At 55.1% G+C, this 21,912-nt stretch overlaps 1 protein-coding gene across 2 annotated transcripts; it reads left to right on the top strand.

Moving 5' to 3' along the window:
- Positions 1 to 9,676: 9,676 nt before the first annotated feature.
- Positions 9,677 to 20,309, top strand: NKX2-2 (NK2 homeobox 2). Of its 2 annotated transcripts, none has more exons than XM_085004264.1 (3): positions 9,677 to 9,817; positions 17,236 to 17,942; positions 18,854 to 20,309. In XM_085004264.1, the coding sequence occupies exons 2-3, from the start codon at positions 17,684 to 17,686 to the stop codon at positions 19,414 to 19,416; spliced, it is 822 nt and encodes a 273-aa protein (XP_084860390.1). In that variant the 5' UTR covers positions 9,677 to 9,817; positions 17,236 to 17,683; the 3' UTR covers positions 19,417 to 20,309. The 2 variants fall into 2 exon arrangements, with proteins under 2 accessions (XP_084860390.1, XP_003359963.1); XM_003359915.5 differs by having other exon boundaries at positions 16,990 to 17,942.
- The last annotated feature ends 1,603 nt before the right edge of the window (positions 20,310 to 21,912 follow it).

The raw sequence follows: 21,912 nt of genomic DNA, 5'->3' as shown, positions 1-21,912 counted from the left end.
TGTGTCTTGTTCTAGGAGGTTTGCTTCCACTGTGGCAATGAGGCCAGGTGCCTTCTAGAGAAATCTAAGCCTGTTGGTTTTTCTCCGTGTTCTACAAGCCTCAGCAGTATGCCTCTCTTGAGCTTGCCCCCCACAGTGGGACCTCAGGACCCCCCCAAAAGGGATCCAGGAGAAATGAGAGAATGAGAGCTTCAGAGAAGAAATGAGGCGTTAAGCCACAGAGCACCCCCTGTGACCAGGGCGAACTACCCCACCTGCTAAGCTGCCTCCAGTCTGGCCCCCATGGAGATAAACCCTTCCACCAGAAACCAAAGAGTTAGACTTAACTCACAGTTAAAATGCAAGACCTCCCGAAATCAATATTATTGGACACTGACATGATTTTCCAGGTTAAACTTCCAGAAGCTTTGCTACAACCTTTTACTGGAAAGCGACAGAACCCAAGAGTCCATTGTTTATGTAAGCCTGAATGCCAGCAGCCAAAGTGTGTCACTCATTGCCACCAAGAGAATGGGCCAAGAATCCAAGAGGAAGAAAACAGTACAAGAAAGAAAAAAATGTAAAAAGAAGGGAATGGGGGAGAAAAAAATAAGAAACTTCCCTTTGGGGTAAGGAAACATCCTCCAGAATTTCGCCAGCTGCCACTCAGTGACAAAGTTGTGTGTCATGAAATGACGTTGAAGAGCATGGCTGCTGCGTCAGAGAGGCTTGGATGGAACCCCAGCCTTTCTGTGACCCGAGCAAATTCTAGTGATGGTGACTAAAGCGAGAAGGTCCGGGATGCCCACCAGACACCTGGTGCCAGCGGCTTCTCTTTACACACTCATCTCATCTCACTCTCCGGACAAACTTAGAGCAGGTTCTAGGATGAGCTGCATTTTATGCAGCCAGGAACGGGGCTCACAAAGATTAACTTATCTGCCTGAGATCGTAAAGAAGAGGGGAGATTCAGGCCAGGCTCCCTGACTCCAGAATCTGTGTGCAGCCTCCTTAAACCTCAGTTTCCTTATCTTTAAAATAAAAGGGGTGTTCCAGTTGTGGCTCAGCCAGTTAAGAGCCCGACATAGTATTGGTGAGGATGTAGCTTCGATCCCTGGCCTCTCTCCGTGGGTTAAGGATCTGGCGTTGCCACCAGCTACAGATGCGGCTCAGATCCAGTGTTGCTATGGCCGAGATTGTAGGCCAGCAGCTGGGGCTCTGATTTGATTCCTAGCCTGGGAACTTTCATCTGCTGCAGGTGCAGCCGTAAAAAAGGAAGGAAAAAAAGAAAGAAAGAAAAAGAAAAAACATAAAGGTAATAACTGGTGCTCCCTAACCTATGCTGTATTCGGGGTAATTAAATCAAATGATACACATGAATCAGGTCTGTAGCAAGTGTTGAATAAAATACACACTGCTAGGATCCAATCCCCTACACTGGCTAGATGTTAAATGGTAACTACTCAAAATGGCCCAAAATTATAGCTGATTCGCATTTCATAGTTCCCATCATTCTCTTCTGAGCATTAGCTTGCTATTAAGCATGGCTTTCCCCAAGCGTGCGTGGTTCTTGGAATCAATATCCCTGTTTGAAAGAAGGCAATCCTATGGCCTTAAAAATGTCACTAGGCCTCTTTTTTTTCCCCCTCATTTCAGGGCCACATGTGTGGCACATAGGAGTTCCCAGGCTAGGGGTCAAATCAGAGCTACAGCTGCTGGCCTATGCCACAGCTACAGCAAGGCCAGGTCTGAGCCTCGACTGTGACTTACACCACAGCTCACCGCAATGCCAGATCCTTAACCCCCTGAGCGAGGCCAGGGATCAAACCCAAGTCCTCAGGGATACTAGTCGGGTTCATCACCGCTGAGCCACAACGGGAACTCCAGGCCTCTTCATTCAATCCAAGAATCCATACAGAGACCAACGTTGCTCCAGAGCACAGGGCAAGGCCTGGCTTACTCTAGGATGGTTGGAGAATTGGAGATGTGTGCAGTCAGCCTCCACAGGTCTCGATTTGCCTCCAAACCCCAAGTCTCTGCCTCTTCCTCCTACCTACAAACAACTCGGTAATTTTACGGGCTGCAAATGGCATTATCTTGGCCACAGGTGTTTTTCTTATAGGAAATTCATCTAATATCTGATTCAAAAACCCGGGTTATAATGAAGAGTATTTATCAAGAATGTCACAGTGAGAGGCCAGGCCCATGAGAGGAAACAAGGGCAAGATTGGCAGCAGAAGACATGGGGTCATGTTACATTGTGTAGACCAAGCTGCTCAGAAACTTAGCTCAGTGGAGTTCCCATCATGGTTAGCGAATCCAACTAGGAAACATGAGGTTGTGGGTTCGATCCCTGGCCTTGCTCAGTGGGCTAAGGATCCAGTGTTGCCGTGAGCTGTGGTGTGGGTAGCAGACACGGCTCGGATCCCATGTTGCTGTGGCTCTGGCGTAGGCCAGAGGCTGCAGCTCCAATTAGACCCCTAGCCTGGGAACCTCCACATGCCATGGGTGCAGCCCTAGAAAAGACAAAAAGACAAATAAATACAAAATAAATAAATAAATAAAGACTCATCTCTTTTAAAAAAAAAGAAAGAAAAGAAACTTAGCTCAAGACTTTTCACAAACACTCCTGGATCTTGGAGGAATTTTTGATATCAATTCATCTGTGGGAATGATGGTTAATTTTAAGTGTCAACTTGGCCAGGCCACAGTACCCAGGCATGTGGTCAGACATTACACTGGATGTTTCTTCCAGGGTGTTTTTGAATGAGGTGAACATCTGAGCCAGTGGACTTCGAGTGAAAGAGATTGCCATCCATGAGGTGGGTGGGCTTTGTCCAATCAACTGAAAGCCTGAATGGAAGGAAAGCTGTCTCCCTTTCCCCAGGCAAGAAGGAATTCGCCAGCCTGACAGTCTTCAAACATGAACTGCTCCTCCTTGGTCTCCTGCCGAATTGGGACTTGCCAGCCCCTGTAATCACATGAGCCAATTCCTTAAAATCAACCATTTTCCTTTTTGGGGGGCCCTACCCACGCCACATGGAGGTTATCAGGCTAGAGGTCGAATCGGAGCTGCAGCCATTGGCCTACGCCACAGCCACATCAATGCAGGATCCGAGCTGCATCTGCGACCTACACCACAGCTCACTGAAACAACAGATCCTTAACCCACTGAGGGAGGCCAGGGATCGAACCTGTGTCCTCGTGGATACTACTCAGATTCATTTTCTGTTGAGCCATGATGAGAATTCCCCGTTTACCTTGTTTTATTGGTGATACATTTAATTGAGATCCATTCAACATATTAGCTGTTTTTAGTCTGTAACACGTTTGGACTTCCTGGAACAGTAGTATAAGAGCTTTTTTGAGGTTGGTGATGAACCATTCATTGTTTAGACAGTAATGTACACAGAAGTCTTCCATGATCAGAGTCCCTGTCGTGGCGCAGTGGTTAACAAATCCGACTAGGAACCATTAGGTTGCGGGTTCAATTCCTGGCCTTGCTCAGTGGGTTAAGGATCCGGCGTTGCCATGAGCTGTGGTGTAGGTCACAGATGCAGCTCAGATCCCGAGTTGCTGTGGCTCTGGAGTAGGCTGGCAGCTACAGCTCCGATTCGACTCCTGGCCTAGGAACCTCCATATGCAGTGGGAGCGGCCCTAGAAAGGCAAAAAAAAAAAAAAAAAAAAAAGACAAGAAAAAAAAAAAAGAAGAAGTCTTCCATGATCAGTTGGAAAGACTTCCATGATAAACTACCAAAGCCCTCTAATACTGCAAGTTCACGATCTCCTCCAAGTTCTCATCATTGTCTTTGTCTGACTTTTCCTTCATCCCTTGCTAGTGCATTGCTGTGCTCTGGACAATCTGGATAATTTGAGCACCGAAAGAATGGTATAAACTGCTGAACATATATTAAAGCATTTAATTCCATGAGTCCATGATGGGGGTTGAGGGAAATAAATCTCTTCTTTACAAAAAAATACCAGCAAGAGTATGTAGAAGGAACAAAAGAATTCAGGCAATGGATGCTGAAAACTATTAGATGAAAAGTTGTTGGGGAATATGGGGAAACATTTACCCATTGGCAAAGGGTATTTAAACAATGGCAAAGTATCGTTTACCCCTAAGACTACTTATTAATCACTTACTAATTCACACAGTGGTAATCGCCATCCTAACCAAGCAATCGAACTTAGTCTCACTAATAGAGGGACATGATCTGCCTCCTAATGAGATGCAATGTGACATTCCACCCACGTGGCATCCTCATCAATCCCCAAGGTCAAGTGTGGATCTAATCAATGTGTGGCCACTCAGGGGATAGAGGAGCAAGGGAAACGACACCAGGAGAAAACAGTCTGGCAAATCTAGAGGCAGGGAGGGAGGAACCCTACAAATGGCCAGGGTTTTCAAAAGTCAATGCCAGAAAGGAGGGAAAGAAGGATGGAAAGAAGGAAGGAAGGGAGGCTAGAAGACAGCAAAGACTGTTGTACATTAAGAGAATAAAGACATTACAGAGTTCCCATCTTGGCTCAGGGCTTAACGAACCCGACTAGTATCCTGAGGACACAGTTTTGATCCCTGGCCTCGATCAGTGTGGGTTAACAATCTGGCATTGCCATGAGCTGTGGTATAGGTCACAGATGCGGCTCGGATCCCATGTTGCTGTGGCTGTGTGGTAGGCTGGCAGCTTCAGCTCCAATTTGACCTGTAGCCTGGGAACCTCCACATGCCTTGGGTGTGGGCCTAAAAAATGACAAAGGACAAAAAAAAAAAAAAAAGGAATTCCCGTCGTGGCTCAGTGGTTAACAAATCCGACTAGGAACCATGAGGTTGTGGGTTCGATCCCTGGCCTTGCTCAGTGAATTGAGGATCCGGCGTTGCCATGAGCTGTGGTGTAGATTGCAGATGCGGCTTGGATCCTGAGTTGCTGTGGCTCTGACGTAGGCCAGTGGCTACAGCTCCAATTCGACCCCTAGTCTGGGAACCTCCATGTGCTGCAGGAGCGGCCCTAGAAAGTCAAAAAAAAGACAAAAAAAAAAAAAAAAAAAAAAACACCCAGAATAAAAATTGGGAAAGTGAGGGAGTTTCCTGAGGTCTAGTGGTTGGTATTTGGCGCTTTCACCAGCCAAGTGAAAGTTCCTGCTCTGGGAACTGAGATGCTGTGGCAAACAAACAAACAAACAACAAAAACAAAACAAAACCTGGGATCTGGGGAAATGAAAAAAAACCTTGAGGAGTGCTTGTCCCCAAACTCCTTCATCCTCTCCTACCTTCTAGCCTGGAAGAAGAAAGAGGATGCATTTGATTTTTTGAGCAGATTTATTGAGAGGTAATTCATCTACCGTACAATTCACCCAACGTATCATGCACAATTCAAAGGCTTTTAATATATTCATAGAGTTGCGTGACCACCACCACCATTTTTAGAACATTTTCATTACCCCAAAAAAGAAATCTCCCACCCTCTAGCCATCATCCCCCAATGCTCCTCATCCCCGACCCCAGATCTAGGCAACCACTAGTCTGGTTTCTATCTCTACATGCATTTGATTGTTACTTCCTGAAAATGTGACACATGGCATGACATTTTGCTGCCAACACTTTAACAAAATGGTCTGCACCCCCTTGATTTTACTGCCCCCCTCCCCCAGCCTTCGTAGAAGATAGGGGGGAGCTGGATCATTGTCAGCCTTTGGGAACCCAAGAGCCTCTGGACCACGGCTTCTGCTTCTGGCTCTGCTGAGGGATGCACTGGAGGAAAAGAAGTAAGTCTGCTTTTGGAGAAAGTGGACCAGGCGTTCACCTTGGATGAGCTCAGCTGGCGCTTTCTCTGGCTTAGGGTACCAGGAGGAGCATCAGCCACCTGCAGAGTCTCCTCGATACCCCATTTTGTGTATGATGATATTTGCAAGTGTGCCAAGCTTTGTCCAGGGTGGCGGGCACTGACTTTTCTTCCAATCCATCTCAGCTTCCACTTCCATGGAGCCGCTCCAAGCACCACACATGGTGCCCAGGTAAAGCACAAACAAGGCACCTGCCTCCTTGACTGACTGGACTTCATAGCAGCCCGAGCAGTTGTAAAGAGCACGGAACTCTCTCTTCGAGAACCACCGTGCAGCCTTCTCAAGACAATGCACGTATATTCTTCCTGGCTGGGTTCAGCTTTTGTTTTGGCAGATTTTTATTTGTAGGTACTAAGAACAGTTCACTTTCAGAGCATCACCTTGTAGCTGATAATACCCTTGGTGGACTTTGTGGAGGAAGGTTTTTCCCGTGGAAAAGTCCATGAATTTTGAGTCCATGGGAATGTCTCTGAGGTAATAACAACATAAAAGACAATGAAATTAAGACAAGACACTGAAATAGCACAGGGAGATCTATTCAATGTTCCGTAATCTACATAGGAAAAAAGAATAATAAATAAATATATATATATAATTCACTTGGCTGTAAACCTAAAGGTAACACAACATTGTAAATCAACTATACCCCAATACAATGTTCTAGGAAGAAAAGACACTGCATGAAATCTGTTTGGGTCTGAGGATGCTTAAATGTATCGGTCCTGGATTGCTAATTAAATTCAAAGAAAGGACACATGAGTTTACCTCAGCAATTGTGTTTCATTTAAATCTTGCTCCCCACTACATCTCCTTTGTAATGGATTCTTATTATCAATTCCTTAGTTGAGGCCCTAGTACATTTGCTATTTTTAACTGGTTTTTCCCCAAAAGGGAATCATCTAAAGACTGACTTGATATACCCTTGGCTTCACGTCTCTCAGTTTTCCACCCAAACACTGGCTTTCTAAGCTCATTGTCTGGTTCCCCGTTCACTACCTGGCAGTTATCAGTAAGATGGGCTGGGGGAGAAAAAAAAAAATGAGCCTCTCCATGGGGTACTTGTTAGACAAAGATGCCCCTCCTCATGAGAACTATAAATAGGAAGGTCTGTCTTCAAATCCCCTCGTCTGATTTTGGCCATGAAGCAACATGTTCACCCCACGTGATTTATCAGTGATCCCAGAGTTTATTTACCCTTGGAGGTGATGTAAACCCCAAAATACACTCTAGATTTTGTTGTGAACCAGAAAGTCTTAAAATTCAAGGGAAAAAAGTACGAAAATGCAGGAGTAATTTTCCAAGATTAACAACTCCTGCAGGCTTGAGTGAAGCCCCTGATTTCTCGGCGGTAACTGAAGATTTCTGGGAGCTCACTGTAAGGCCCAGGAGAGCAGATCTGGAGAGGCAGTGTTTGGGCTCAGTACCTAAGGTTAAGAGGTTCGTTTTATAGCTCGTTTTTGCACCTGTTGAATGGGTTTCTCCCCGCCCCCACCTCCCATCCCTTCTCCTCGGCTCTCCCACCCCTCTCAACAGCACCATTTTTCCACCCTTAACTGCCACTAAGGACAGTTATCTGGTGAACACAGACCCAGGGTAACTTGTAATAGTGAAGTCAAATGCTTATGTTTTTCCCGGCGGTAGGGCAACATTTCTCATCTCTGATTTTTCCTTGGCCAGATGGAAGATGTCATTCAGGGAACCCCAGGTGTTTTGAAGATGAAAAGGAAGGTAGGGGGGCCGGCTCCGTGCTTATTAACGACAGCGAGAATTTGGTTCACTTCAAGACATAGTAAAAATAATGGCACAGGAGAGACAAGGACTCTTAATGAATTCATGTGAGTAATGTGGGAGGTGACCAGTTAAGGGACATGAGGTCCCCGAGGCCACCTTCTGGAGGAGAAAACGGAGACAATCATTGTCTATTACTGCACAGGATTGACCTCCCCTGCCCGAGGCACACAGATTTCACATCCAAGGCAGGACTGCCTCTGTCTGGGTGACTTGGCTGCCATTAAATTTAAATAAGTCCACAGCCAGGCCTGAGGTAGAAGTAATCTCAGGTGCTCACTCAGCCAGGTGAACTGTTCCCCTTCCATCTCTGCCTTTCCTCCAAAAAAAAAAAAAAAATCTCTCCCTAGGGGGTCAGGAGACACCCTCCACCCCGACCCCGAGCGAGTCCTCCAATTCCACCTGCAGGGGTGAACATCTTCAGCTTTCAAATACCTTTTCCCCACCAGACCAAAGTCTCATGGGACGTACCTACCCTCTGGAAAATAAAACAGCCTCCCAGGCCCCTATGAAAAAAAAGGAACTGAAAAGCTACAGAAATAAATCCCAGAGGCGGCTCCTAATCCTGAACAGGTGGCACCTTGGCAGAAACGCACTGAAATCACTTCCATCCTGGGCCGCGGAGCCCAGTTCCTTTCTCAGAAAGACCAACACTCTCAATCTGGAGGGGGGAGGGTGCTGGGGGAGGGGCCAGGAGCCCGGGGCGAGAGGTTGGTGACCTCCCTCCAAGCCGTGCTATCGGCCTTGGGTCGGCGTATCTAGTGTAAACGCGGTTTCACACATAAATAACGTGCCACATCTGGCCCTCCGGTTTTATGGCGTCTTAGCGACCGAGCAATTTATAGATGGCGACCTTGTTAGGCAGCAGCCCGGGCTCGCCAGGAGCTGCGAGGTCCGAGGCACCGCTGAAGACGGAGGTGGGGTGAGGGAGAGAAGAGCCCTGGGGTCCCAGCTCTCCAGCTCCAGGGGCGCTCAGGAGAGGGAGCGACCCGCCTGTTTGGGGGGTGGGGGCCACAGCAAGGTGCTCCCCCCACCCCTGCCAGCCATGTGGCAGCTGAAAGAGCCATCGAAGCCCAAGTGTGTTTGCGCTCGTACCCAATTTATTACCGCTGAACATATGGCCAATATTTTGACTCACGTCAGTCGGGCAAGGAAAACAAACAGAGCGCGCGGCGCTGGGGAGCGGCCCCCTCCGCTGGGGCTGCGCGGCCGCCGCAGAGCCGGAGCCGGGAGGGTGGGGCCGCCGGGCCCGGAGCTGGAGCCGGGAGGGGGAGTGCTCGCCGCGCCAGTGCCCGAACGCCCGCGGCTCCGCAGCCGCCCAGGGCTGCGGATAAAGAGCGGCCGGGGATCTGCGCGCTCGCGGCCCGGGGCTCCCTGCGCAGCCGCGCTCCAGGTGAGCCTCCCGCTCGCGCGCGTGGCCGGGGGTGGTCGGGGGACGCGGGGCGCGCGGCTGCGCTGGGAGCCGCACGGGTGCCCGGCGTCACCCCCGACTGTCGGGCGCGCACAGTCGCTCCCGCCGTCCCAGCCCCGGCGCCGGCATCCGCAGCTGCCAGGGACCGGAACGCGCTTCGAGCCGGAGCCCTGCGGCGGGCGGGGGAGGAGAGGTCTCGGGGCGTCTCTGGCCCTGCCCAGCTGTGCGGGCTTTGGGGGTCCCCCACGCCCGCCTGAGCGGTCCCCTCTCGCGACTCCCGCCTCGCTTCGGTCGCCCAGCCTCGGGGGTCCAGAAGCAGCAGGTGGGCAAGTGCCGGGCGTCACAGGTCCTTCCCCGGCTCCGCTGGTCACCAGGGGAGCGCTCGGGAAGGGACCGGGCCCCGCCCTCTGCGCCCGCGGCCGGGAAAAGTTTTACCTGATGCCGAGGCCAGGTGCTCCCACCGCCGCGCACTTTCCCGCCCGCGGGGGAGCGGGACCTTCGGGTGCCGCCGTTGCGGGCGGTGAGGAGCGCCGTGAAGAGCGGCGCGGCGGGGTTTGAGCCCCGCCCGGGAGGGCGCGGCGGGGGAGGGGCGCCGGGGAGGGGGGTCCGGGTAGGTGGGGGGACTAGATAAAGGCGCGCCTGGAGATGCTGCGGGACTGTTGCCGCAGCGCCGCGAGTGGGAGGCGGAGCGGGCGCGCAGCGCGCTTCGGGCCCCTCCCCACCGCCGGCTCCAGAGGCTCCCGGGCCGCTCAGGCTGCTGCCTGGAAAGGCGCGCCTCCGCCCCGCCTCCGCCGGGTAAGTCTTCCCGTGCGCGCGGAGCTCGGGGTGGGGGCTGCACGCAGAGACCACGTCCCGAAGGTAATTTGGAGAGGCGCCTAAAAGAGGTGCTTCTCGGGCGGATCTGGGCCACGAAGTGGGGGGCGAGGAAGAGGAGGATAGGGAGCGGGAGTCCCAGGCTGGAAGGACCAAGGCTGGAGACCCAGAGGGGGTCGGCAGTCTCGAGGGAGGCGGCTCAAGCTTGGACTTTAAGGGGGCGCCGGACAGTTCTCGTTTGCGTCAGTAGAGATCGCCAGAGGATCAGAAATGAGCGTCAGTGGGTTCTGCCGAGGCCCGGGGCTCCAAGGGGCGACCCTCTGCTCCCCCCTCACACACACACACACACACACACACACACACACACACACACACACAGACAGAACCAAGGCGGCCTTTTGGCGCGCCTCTCGCGCCTACTGAATTTGGTGGCGCTCGGGGTAGAAAGGGGGCGCTGAGTCTGGAAAAGGACAGTGGACCTGCGGTCCTCAGATTGGAGAAGGGAGAGGGAGATCCCAGGAACCCTTCCCTCCTTCCCTCCCTCCCTCCAGAGGGACCTCGCGGGTCGGTTCCCCGCGCTCCCAGGCTCCAGCGCCTAGGCTCGGCTCAGGCTGGGAGCTCAGCTACCCCGCGCCCGGCGAGGGCGACATGGCCCAGGACCCCTCTGGCCCAGTTCTCACTGCCGAATACGAACCCATTAGGAGAGGCAGCTTGTTTTTCGAAGTCTTGTAATCATTTTGTCACGTGTTAAGAAGTAAATGCAGATAAGAACGTGCTTTCGGCGCCGCGTTTCCTTGAGAAACCCCAATCTCCTATACTGAAAATCGCCCTTATCGGGGGGAAGGTCGAGCTGGGCTGGAAGAACGTTCCTGGAGGCAACACTGACGATGCGTAATCTCATTGTAACATATTTAATCATTAGAGCAGCGCGAACGAATAAAGCAGAGAGGTTCGCCTGAGGGGACGTGGTGTTTAGTTCCCCAGTAAACTGGTGACAATGGATTGGCTGGGACGGGCTCATTTGGCCTAAGGGGGGCTTAGAGCTATGTTTTTAAAGAAAATATTGGCGGAAGGCCGGTTCCATCTTGCAGCACGCCCCAAGCCACATTTCGTGTTCAATTTAACATCCATGAAAGTTAAACGGCTTTTCTCGCCTTTTATTTTATTAGATGCATTTTCAAAGATCTCATTAAAGCACATTTATCAAAGTCCTAACATATGTCCGCGGGGGTCTTACGCCCACACAATGAGGCTGATTAATAGAAAGAGAAATCCTAATTTCTATTACAATTTATGTCCTCGGGAGATACAGGCTTTTTTTTCTTTAAGGCAGATAATTGGGAAAGTGCTGTGTATTTCACCTTGAAGAAGAGGGGTGGTGATAGCTCAGACGGATGCCTGGCCCTGCACCCACAGCTAATTGCAAGGGGCACTCCTAGGACTTACAGAGTTCCTGGGGCTCCAGAGGAAGAGGGGGGCAATTTCCGAGACAGAATCTGAGCTCCGTCTCTGGGCCTGGAAAAGTTCTCTGCCCAACATCTTCTCAGTAACTCAGAGGACTGTCCTTCTGGGAACTGCCGTCACTCGTCCCCTCCTCTGTTGAGTTCACAGAATATGGAGCAAAGAAAGAAAAAAACTCACCTTAGGTTTGAACCCAAAGTGGGCTAAGATTTCCTTTTGCTTCACCATTGTCCCTCCTTCCTGGTCCATCTGTCCACTGGCTGTGGGTCTCTCCTGCCAGAGATCTGCACCTGTCCTCATCCGGCCTCACCGACAGGGCTGTGTGCCTCCCCAGCCCAGTCACTCCATTCTGCAGCTCCCCCACCCCACCCCTGCCCCCAGCTGCAGGGACTTCCGGAGACTTCAGCTTCCCTCTCCCAGGGCAGAAGGTGATGCCAGTTGATGCTAAGACCCACCGCAATGGAGACGTTCAGTTTTCTAGGTGGGAAAGTTCCCACGTGGGGTGGTACCCCGGGCCACACCACTTGGCCTCACTCCATCATGTCTTTCCTCGGGCCACCAGAGCTGACGCCCCCAATTCCTGCAGCCTCCGTTCCCCCACCTGAAGGTGGAGGCCATGGCCCGCCTTGAAACAGCACATCGTAAAGGTGGGCGACTTCCTTGCCAGGCTTGGGGACCAGACTGGGAGACATTTTCTTTCCCCATTGATTTCGAGTGCAGGCCGTGCTCCGAGTCTCCAACCCCAAAGAAAAGCCCCCCCCCCCCAACAAAACCTTTGTGTCCCTGCTGCTGAGCCTCACGGAGAAGGAAGGTGCAACCGGCTTTGTTTCTGGAGTGGCTGAAGACAAATGCTTGCACCTTGGCGCTAACCAGACAATAAACTAATCCACTTGAAGGGCCGTTATCTGAGACAGGATGTGCGGGGGGCTGAGAGCCCAGCCACGCACTGTACCAGGGAAAGAGTTTCTTTTCAACCTCTTTTCATTCCCAAAGAGAAAGAAAAGAAATGAAGTCAAATTAGTGTTTCCAAATAACGGGGAAGACCATGTAGTTTTAATGACTGGACATGCTTTTGTGGATGGGGAGGGCCTGGGGTGCTGCTTGGGGCTGCTGAGTCTTGGGGCTCCTCAAGGCCGCCCCCCTTTAGAGTGGGCCCTCCAAGTGTCCCCCACCCCAGGACTGTCTCTGTCCTGACCTCTTCCGGAGGGGGCACCTTCCCAGCAAGCTCTCACCAGCCTAAAAGGGGAAGGATGTGAGCAGAATGCCTCCCAAGTGGCCTTCAAGCCAAGAGACCTTCGGAGAGAGAAGGATGGTGTGGGGGGGGGGCGGTGCTGGGTGTCGCGTGCACACCTGCCTCACCCACAGGTGCACCAAGCCAGGCTCCCATGCATGGTGTGCCCAGGCCCCTTTCCAAAGTATCTTCCCTTCTTGCCTTGTCTGCTGCTGTGTGGAGCTCACCCCTCCCCCATAGGGGGCATCAAGCTGGGGTGCATGCATGCAAGGAGCAGGAGCGGGGGACATGGACTGCACCAGGGCCCCCCACCCACCCCCACCCCCATCCCCACCCCCACCCCCGGCCCTGGAACTCAGAAAAGGTGCTCCTGTTTGAGCTACCTGGGAAAGTAAACAGGTAAACACTGGGCCGACTTGAAGGGCCACTTGTCCTGGAGTGGGGCCACTTAGCCTGTGTACATTCACTCCCCCGCGCTCTGCAGCCCCTGCACTTCTGTCCTTCCTGGACCCAGAGCGGCAGAGAGGAGCGTAGAGGCCTGAGAAGCCTCCTAAGAAGGTTTCTTCTAGCATCCAGGGAGGAAGATTCTCTCCCCCCACCCCTTCCTCCACTTCCCCTCAGGGCCTGTGACCCTCTGAGCCCCTCCTAAACGTGGGAAGGATGGATGTAGAGCTGGAGGTTTGTAAGGAACCTGGAGCCCCAAGGCCGAACAGAGAGAATGGGGCAGTGGGTTCTGACTGCTCTATGACTCTGGCAGGGGTACTGGGTGGGGTCACACACCAAAAAGAGTTAAGCGGGTCTCCCACCGGCCCAGAACAGCTGCAGTTAAATGTCTAGCATCCATCTCAACTTCTCCTCAAGTTCAAAGCAGCTCAAGCGCTCTCTTGTCGACAGCGGCAGAGCCCCAACGCAAACACGATGGAACCCAGGACTTTGTCCTTTCCTGGCTGCAAGGTGGAACCCAGGAAGAATTTACGAAAGAATCCCCAGCTGGGGAGATCAGAGCACATCTCAGTCCAGATGAACTGGTGCCAGAGAACACAGCTATGTCCAGAGCTGACATGGCGCAGATGGCAAGACATTAAGCACCAGGGAGGGGACCCGGGGCTCTACCCTCTCAGCCTTCTGGGAGGAGACCCCAGCTGGAAAATGTCAGGCCGAGGTGCCCCCATCGGACCTCTTGGGGAGCCCTACGGATGCAATCACCTGTTTCATTTGTGTGGAAAGGTGCATTTGGTGCTTGGCCCCGCGCTTCGGGACACATGAAATTCGGGAGACCCTGGAGTGTGCTTTGGGCACCGGACCTGCCCCCCCGGCTGCCAGCTGGTCCCCCCGCCGGCCTCCCTGCGTCTGCCCACAGGCCTCTCCCAAGGGACTTGCATTTTATGATCTTCCTCTAACAAGCAGAGTTTCTCCCCTTCAATTACGGGCCTCCCAGTGGTCTCCCTGCGCCTTTTCAATTGCAAATGTCAGCGCTTTGGAAGCGGACTCGGGAACTGCATGGGCTACCAAGCGCTGGGCAAAATGGATTTGAGGTCCCAGGAGGGAGACCCCGAGCACAGTGGATCAGACTCCATAGGGGGCTGAGCACCGCTGTGGGAGGCCAGGCAGAGGTCCCCTCCCGCTCCCTCCCGGCACCGCTGGCTTCAAGGTCTGGGGCAGGAAAAGTACCTGAGGTGAGGGTGGAGGAGGGATCAGAGACCCAGAATGGCCTGCTCAGGCGGGGGTGTGTGGCCCCTTAAGTGCTCAGGGAAGGGACCCTTGCGACCTAAGGTGCGAGAGGCCAAGGGGCTGGCCCTGGGCGGAGCCCCCCCCCCCACCTCCGTGAACTGGGCCTGGGGCCTCCTTAGGGGCCATTGTCAGCGCCCCCTCTCCGGGATCAATTCCGGGGAGCCTGGACTCCCCTGTGGGAGAAGGGTTGTCTCCCGGGTGCTCTGCCCAACGAGCTGACTCTGGGGGATTGGGGAGGAGACCTAATCAACGTGAGGGAAGGGAGAATTTACCAGCTGGGTAGTTCCAAGGTAAGAAAGGAGCAGGCTCCAGGGATGGGTCCGGGGACACCCCTTCCAAAGATGGTTCAGGGGATATACAAAAGGGACACTTCTTGCCAAAAGGGACCCAGGACCAAAAGGGGCCCAGGAATTGGCCTGGCCCAACCAGACTTACTTTTGGTCCTTCTCCATTGCGGATGCTGATCCCCAAGAGACAGCCCTCCCTTGGGACAGAGGAATAAGAAGAGGGACCAGGATGATTATTTTTCTGCAAAGCTTGGGTTGAGGAACTTTTCCTCACCAGTTATTTATTTAGCAGCTGAGTAACAATGGCCAGGGCAGGCCAGACAGCCTCTGTTTCCAAACTGTGGGCCCCCGCCACGCCTGGAGACCCAACTTCCCTCCTCCAGGCTGCGCGGGGCAGGGAGCTCCCCAGCGAAGGGGGGGAGAGGGAGGCGCGGCAGAGGGAGGCTGGGAAAGGCAGACTGGAAAGAGAAAAGGGAAAAAAGCACGAAAAGTAATGGGTTCGAGGAACACGATTCAAACCACTTTCTAATTCTTGCAGGGAAAAAAGGGGGGAAGGAGGGGGAGAAAGGAGAAAAGGAAAAGTAGGAGGAGAAAGAGAGGAATGGGGAGCGTCGACATGAAGGGGTTTCCTTAATATTGTGGACGGATTCAGAAATGAATGAAGAGATAGTCCATTGAAAAGGGTTGAATGCCATGACAACTAGGAACAACCTTAGATTTATTCCAAACAGTTAGGACACATTGAAAGAGAGCGTCAATCATGTATTATTTCGCCACTGAAATAAATGCAAAAACCGAGCCGGGACAAAGGCTTCCAACGGGAGCGGGACATTTGTCTACATTTCGCTCATTGTCCGCAGCTTAGCAATCGGTTTGTATTTGTGTTTGCCCGGGTCCGACCACCCAGGACGCGCCGACGAGGGGCTCGCTCTAACCTGGGCCATTGTCACCCACGTCACATACTGGGGGCGAGGCAGCGAGGGCTGCAGAAAGCCGCCCAGCGGCTCGGGGAGAGGCGCCCTCGCCGGGCGCTGGCAACTCGGGGGCGACTGGGGCGCGGCGGCCGCAGCTGAGCCCGGGAAGGACAGGCGCCCGGGCGCTGCGCTCGGCCGGCGAGAAAGCGCCCCGGCGGAGGGCCAAGGGGGTGGCCAAACCCCAACTCCCGCGGCGGCCTTTCCCGCCCCTCCCCGCCCCCAGGCAAAGCACCGTCCCGAAGCTCCTCTGGGGCGGACGAGCATCAGGTAGCACCCCCCCCCCAAAATCTGGAAGGAGGGGTGGGCAGTGCGGCGTGGACTTGTCCTCGCCGGCTGGGAGGAGGAGGTGTGGTCCCGAGAAAGTTCAGTTCCCAGGCGGGCGAGGGGTGGGGACCTGCACACAAACCTCAGTCCAGCTAGGAAGCTGGGGTGCGTCCCCAGAACGCGCCTCTGGGGCGTCCGAAAGGAATCGCGAGGATGAAGAAAACTCAGGAGAAATCGCCGCACCACCTCCCGCCCTAAGACCCCCTCCCCCGCGGTTTTCGGGGCCCTCACCCGGGCCGGAGACTGCGCCCCCGCCCCGTCAGCCCTCCCCTCTCGCTTCCCGCCGCTCCACTGCCGCCGGAGGCTGGAGAGGGAGGCATAATAGGGGGCAGGGAGGGCGCGGGGCCGTCTGCCCTTGCCTCCACCCGGAGAGCGCGGCCCGCGGGGCTGGGAGGCAGCAGGGCCCTGGCCGAGCGCGGCCAGAGTGAGACCTCCCCACCCCCACCGCCCCTCCCCGGGCGCCCGCGTAGCAGAAAGTGAACTGCTCGGTCCTGCTCGGACGCTCAGGGCTGGAGGGGTAGAGGGGAGGCGAGGAGAAAGAAATAAATGTCTTTAGCAAATAAAGGGTGGCGGGGCGGGCGGGGGGGTCGATTGGTGGTGGCTCCGGCCAGCCCCGAGGCGATCCCTCTCCTGGGTTTCGGGCTCTTTCTGCGTTAACTAGAATCAATTACTTGCCTTGTCATTTCTAGTACTCATCCTTAAGCCTCAACCAAAATATTGACCTAGGAGGCTTACAGAAGTTGGGCTCTTGCCATTTGAACCGGATCTTGTTTAGGGAACCGCCAGCGATGGGAAGGAGAGATTTCCGCGGCTCAGCTTTCGCCCCCTCCCCCTTTTCCAAAGGCGCCACAAATCGCCAATTTTCCGGCTTGCTGGGGGCGGGCGCGCGGGGGCGGGGAGGTAGGAACCGGTGAATGTTAAGGAGGATTCTTTTTTCCTCTCCTCCTCCGGGTTTCTGTTTTGTTTTCTTTCCTCCTCCCCCGCTTTTTTTTTTTTTTTTTAAGATGCAATTTGTTAAAACGGCCCTTTCAAGTGTGTGGACTCGCGAGCGACGCGGTGGTCCTTTGTATGTAAATACTGGGTTAAAAAAAGGCTCGCCCCGTCTTTGCAATTAATTGACACGTTACACCTCTCATCTTGCTTTAGAGGGCCGTTGGCTGGGAGCGCGGAGCTCCCCAAAACCCACAATTTCACATCTGCAAATACAGTCTTCATCCACTTGACTTCCAAGACCCGCCCACACGTGTCCAACCTTTGCGTTTTAATGTCTCCCCCCTCCTTTTTTCCACCCTTCTCTCGCTCCCTCTCTCGCTCCCCCTCCCTCTCTCTCTCTCTCTCTCTCTCTCTCTTTCCCTCCCTCTCTTTCTCCCCCTCTTCCCCCCCTCTCCCCAGGTTCGTGAGTGGAGCCCAGCCTTATATGGACTGATCGCTCGGGCAATGGCCCATTTTTTCCTCGCCACCAGCCGCCACCGCGCGCCGAGCGGCCGCCGGAGCCGGAGCTGACGCCGCCTTGGCACCCCTCCTGGAGTTACAAACTCGGGCCCGGCCGGCGGCGCTCGGCGCGCAGGCCGCCCGACTCCCCGCGTCCATTTCCGAGTGCTTGCAGAGAAGACATAAGCAACGCGTTGGGCTTTTTTCTTTTTTTTTTTTCTTTTCCTCCCCACCCTTTCCCAGAGTTTCTTTCTCTTTCCTAAACATAATAATCTCAATAATTAAAGCCCATCCCCCCTCCCCTCCCCCAACCCCTCTCCCCATATCCCCTCCCCCGCCCCGACTGAGAGCGCCACGAATTGACCAAGTGAAGCTACAACTTTGCGGCATAAATTGCGGGGTCCCGGCCATGTCGCTGACCAACACAAAGACGGGGTTTTCGGTCAAGGACATCTTGGACCTGCCAGACACCAACGATGAGGAGGGCTCGGTGGCCGAAGGGCCCGAGGAGGAAAGTGAGGGGCGGGAGCCCGCCAAGAGGGCCGGGCCGCTGGGGCCGGGCGCCCTGGACACCGTGCAGAGCCTGCCCCTGAAAAACCCCTTCTACGACAGCAGCGACAACCCGTACACGCGCTGGCTGGCCAGCACCGAAGGTCTCCAGTACTCCCGTAAGTAGCGAAACTTGGCCGCGGCGGCTGTGACCGCCTCTATTCCTATGGCCGCAGCCTGAGCCGGATGCCGGGGGGAAACGGGAAGGAGCCTTGTAAACCACAGCCCGTACCCTGCGCCCCGGGAAAGATTTTTAACGCTTGTTTACGATGCGCCAACTCTTCCCTCCTCGTCAAGCCCCTCTGGTCCAGGAAAAAGACTTGGACTCGGATTTTTTTTTTTCCCCAAAAAAGAGAAATTAGGAGGAAGAGGGGGAGGGGAATACCTCCCAAGGGCTGGTTACAGACGTCAACCGGGACTGACGGCTCTGGCCCGAGCCCCCTCCCCCATTCCGACAGCCGGGAGGGACTGGCCTGGAGCACTGGAGCGAGCCAGCCAGCCTCGGGGTACCGGAGAGGGTGGCCCGGGTATAAATAGCTCACCCTGCCCCCTGCACTTCATAGAGGACGCTTTGTGCGGTGCGGAGGGTGTCCAGAAAGTGGGAAAGCAGAAACGAAAGCCCCCAAAAACCTGCCTTAAATGGCTGAGCCGATCAATGCCGGGATTGTGGGGGTTTTGTTTTTAAAATCTGCCCACGTCTCTCCGGAGAGGAAACTGCTTAAGGGGGCCGGAGCCCTTAACCCGCGCTGATCTCCTCAGCGGGCCACTCCCCCCCCAGATATGCACCCACACTGTGCGAACCCCTAGAAACCAGAGCCCCCAGCCCCCACTCCTGCCGCTTCTCCTCTTTGCCCGGGTGGGGACGCGGACCGGGCGTCAGGCGTGGAGCAGGGCGGGGGCCGAGGCCGAAGCAGTGGGGCCGGGCTGAGGGGCGCAGAGGGCCGAGGGCGCACGGAGGATCCTGGGCGCGCAGGGTCAGGCCCAGCCGCGCGCAGCCTCCAGGCGCCTGACCGGCTTCTCTTTCCCCCAGTGCATGGGCTGGCGGCTGGCGCGGCACCCCAAGACTCGAGTTCCAAGTCCCCGGAGCCCTCGGCCGACGAGTCACCGGACAACGACAAGGAGACCCCAGGCGGCGGAGGGGACGCCGGCAAGAAGCGGAAGCGGCGGGTGCTCTTCTCCAAGGCGCAGACCTACGAGCTGGAGCGGCGCTTCCGGCAGCAGAGGTACCTGTCGGCCCCCGAGCGGGAGCACCTGGCCAGCCTCATCCGCCTCACGCCCACGCAAGTCAAGATCTGGTTCCAGAACCACCGCTACAAGATGAAGCGCGCCCGGGCAGAGAAAGGTATGGAGGTGACGCCCCTGCCCTCACCGCGCCGGGTGGCCGTGCCCGTTTTGGTCAGGGACGGCAAACCGTGCCACGCGCTCAAAGCCCAGGACCTGGCAGCTGCCACCTTCCAGGCGGGCATCCCCTTTTCGGCCTACAGCGCTCAGTCTCTGCAGCACGTGCAATACAACGCCCAGTACAGCTCGGCCAGCAACCCCCAGTACCCGACAGCACACCCCCTGGTCCAGGCCCAGCAGTGGACTTGGTGAGAGCCGCCCCCTCCGAGACTCGCGGCTTCAGGCCCAGGCCCCACCCCGGCGGCGGAGGCGAGGAGGACTCGGCCTTTACGATGGTTCTTATAGTATTATAATTATTATGATGGCGTCGAGTTGACTCTCGGCTCCATTGGGGAGGTTGCCTGCACCTCCGTGGAGAGGCAGATCCCACCCAACCAGCTCTGCCTCACCCCTCTCTCTGTTTGAACCTTTGGAGAGGGCTGAACCCTAAGCCGTGTTTACAGAATGTTTGCGCAGCTTCGCTTCTCTGCCTCTCCCCGGGGACCGAGTGGTCCCAGCGTTAATGTCCTCACTTGAGAAGGAGAAAAAGACATCCCCACCCCCGCTTTTGTGAATTTTGTAAAATATGTTTGTGTGAGTAGCGATATTGTCAGCCGTCTTCTTCTAAAGCAAGTGGAGAACACTTTAAAAATATAGAGAATTTTTTTCTTTTTTTATATAAGAAAATGCTAAATATTTATGGCCATGTAAACGTTCTGACAGCTGGTGGCAGGTTTCGCTTTTCGTTGTAAATATCAGTGGTGATTGTTGCCAAAATGACCTTCAGGACAGGCCTGTACCCCATGGGGGCCCAACTCCTTTCTTTGTGGTTTGTTTTGGTTTGCTTATATTTGGTCATCCTTGCTTTCTTCTTTTCTTTTCTTTTTTTTAAATTTTGTTCAGTGCAAACATTTCTCAGATCTGAAAAAAGGAAAACAAAAATGTGTAGGTGAGCGAGCAGCCCCCCTGCCCCATCCTGGGGTCCTGAGCCCCGGAACTTGGAGCTCAGCGGTTCCCTGCGATTCCCCAAGAGCGCCGGGCGCTGAAAGCTTTCAATTTTTTAAGTAAGAATTTTAATAAAAATCCTGTGTTTAAAAAAAAAAAAATTAAGCCCGGCCCTCCCGTTTGTCTTACTTTTGTCACCCTGCGCCGGGCCGGAGGCCTCAGGCAAGGCGCCCCAGCCAGGCCGCTGGCCGAGCTCTGCCCCCACATATCCCCTGGGGGCCGAGGCCACGGGCATCCGGGGCGCTGGGGCGGCCTGCGGAACAGGCCTTACCCGGGCGGAGGGGCCCGGCCCCCGCTTCGGACCCTTGGCCGGTGCCGGAGAGCTGGGCCTCGGGCCTGCGAGCGGTCGACCCTCCGCCCGGGGTCGCTCGGCCTGAATCCGGGCGGCAGCGTCCAGTCGCGGGAGGAAGAGTGAGAGAGACTTTGGAAACCGCAAAGGCGAGAAGAGCAAGCCCCCCTCGCTCGCCCAAATCTACGAGTGGCTCCTTCAGCCTGAGAAGCTGTTGAGGCCACTACACTCGATGACTTTCACTTTGTTGCATTTGATTTACCTCGTGCTAAGAAGTGGGGGGAGGGGGCGCTGAGCTTGAGACCGGTCGGCTTCCCTCTACTCTCCACCCCCTTGTAAAAACGCGGTCGCAAGGCGGCTCCCAGACCTGGGCCCCTGGGCCCGGGACGGGTTTTGGGGCGCTCCAGGTTTGGGCTACAAGGAGGGACGCTGGGAACCAGGCGCGGGGGACGGGATGGGGGCTTCGACCTTCCTAGGCTCTTCAGCCCGGGAGGGCCTGGGAGCAGGCGTCATAGGCGATGCCTGCTCCCCGAGCCTTCCTCCTTCCGTCCATCCTCATTCTTTTGAGTTTCCAGCCTCTCTCCCCGGACCGGATCCCCGTGCCGCATCTCCTCCCGTCCTTTGGCTGCGCGGGGTCCCCTAGGCCAGCTCTTTGGCGCGAAGCTGGGCGAACTCCTTGCTAGGAAGTAGGACTCTGGAGGTGTTGTGGGGCGCCCAGGCCTCCTGGGCTGGGGTGAGGGCAGCAGGAAGTAAGCACACAGCGCCGGCTCTCCCGGGGGAGGGCTCACCGGTCCTTCCCTGCTGGAGACCTGATTCCACCCCACCCTTGTCGCGGGGAGAGCTCCCTAGAGGACCCTGGCGCATACTTGCCCGCGCGGGGAAGCATCTCAGAGGGCGAGCGTCTCAGAGGGCGCCGCGGACTTGGGAGGAGGGGCGCCTGTCTCCTGCATAGCGCGGACTTCGGAAAACACGCGGAGCTCGGCAGCTCAGAGCCCGGCCGGCCGCTCCAAGACGCCTCGGGGTGGGAAGCTGGCCCCCTTCGGAAACTGTATCTCTCCTTTTCTCTCGAGCTCCACCTTCGTGCCTGGGGGCGGGGGCTGGGGGCGAGGAGGCCGAGCCAAGGGAGCGGTCCCAGCTGACTTTCTCACTCCCTCTAGTTGATGATCAGATTTAATTCAATATCTAAAGCAAACATGATTATCCGTGTGACCAAATCTGCTCGTCAACAGCACTCAGCGCAGCACGCACAGGAACGTGATGACACGCTGTTCCCGCGTCGCGCACCCACCGCGGATAATTGAGGGCGCTGGAGTCTTTCTGATAACCTCCTAAATGTCCTTCCGTATCTCCAGGTTCGACTGGGCTCATGCAGGTTTTCCTAAAGGCAGAAAAATCTACCTTTGTTCTCCACACTA

The sequence above is a fragment of the Sus scrofa genome, chromosome 17 (genome assembly GCF_054392235.1).
Source record: "Sus scrofa isolate SSC_HxYL_T2T_F1_AM1 chromosome 17, Sscrofa_HxYL_maternal_Yorkshire_Landrace_v2.0, whole genome shotgun sequence".
NCBI classification, from domain to species: Eukaryota; Metazoa; Chordata; class Mammalia; order Artiodactyla; family Suidae; genus Sus; species Sus scrofa.
Note: the sequence above shows the minus strand (reverse complement) of the source record. Positions and strands in the feature narration are given on the sequence as shown.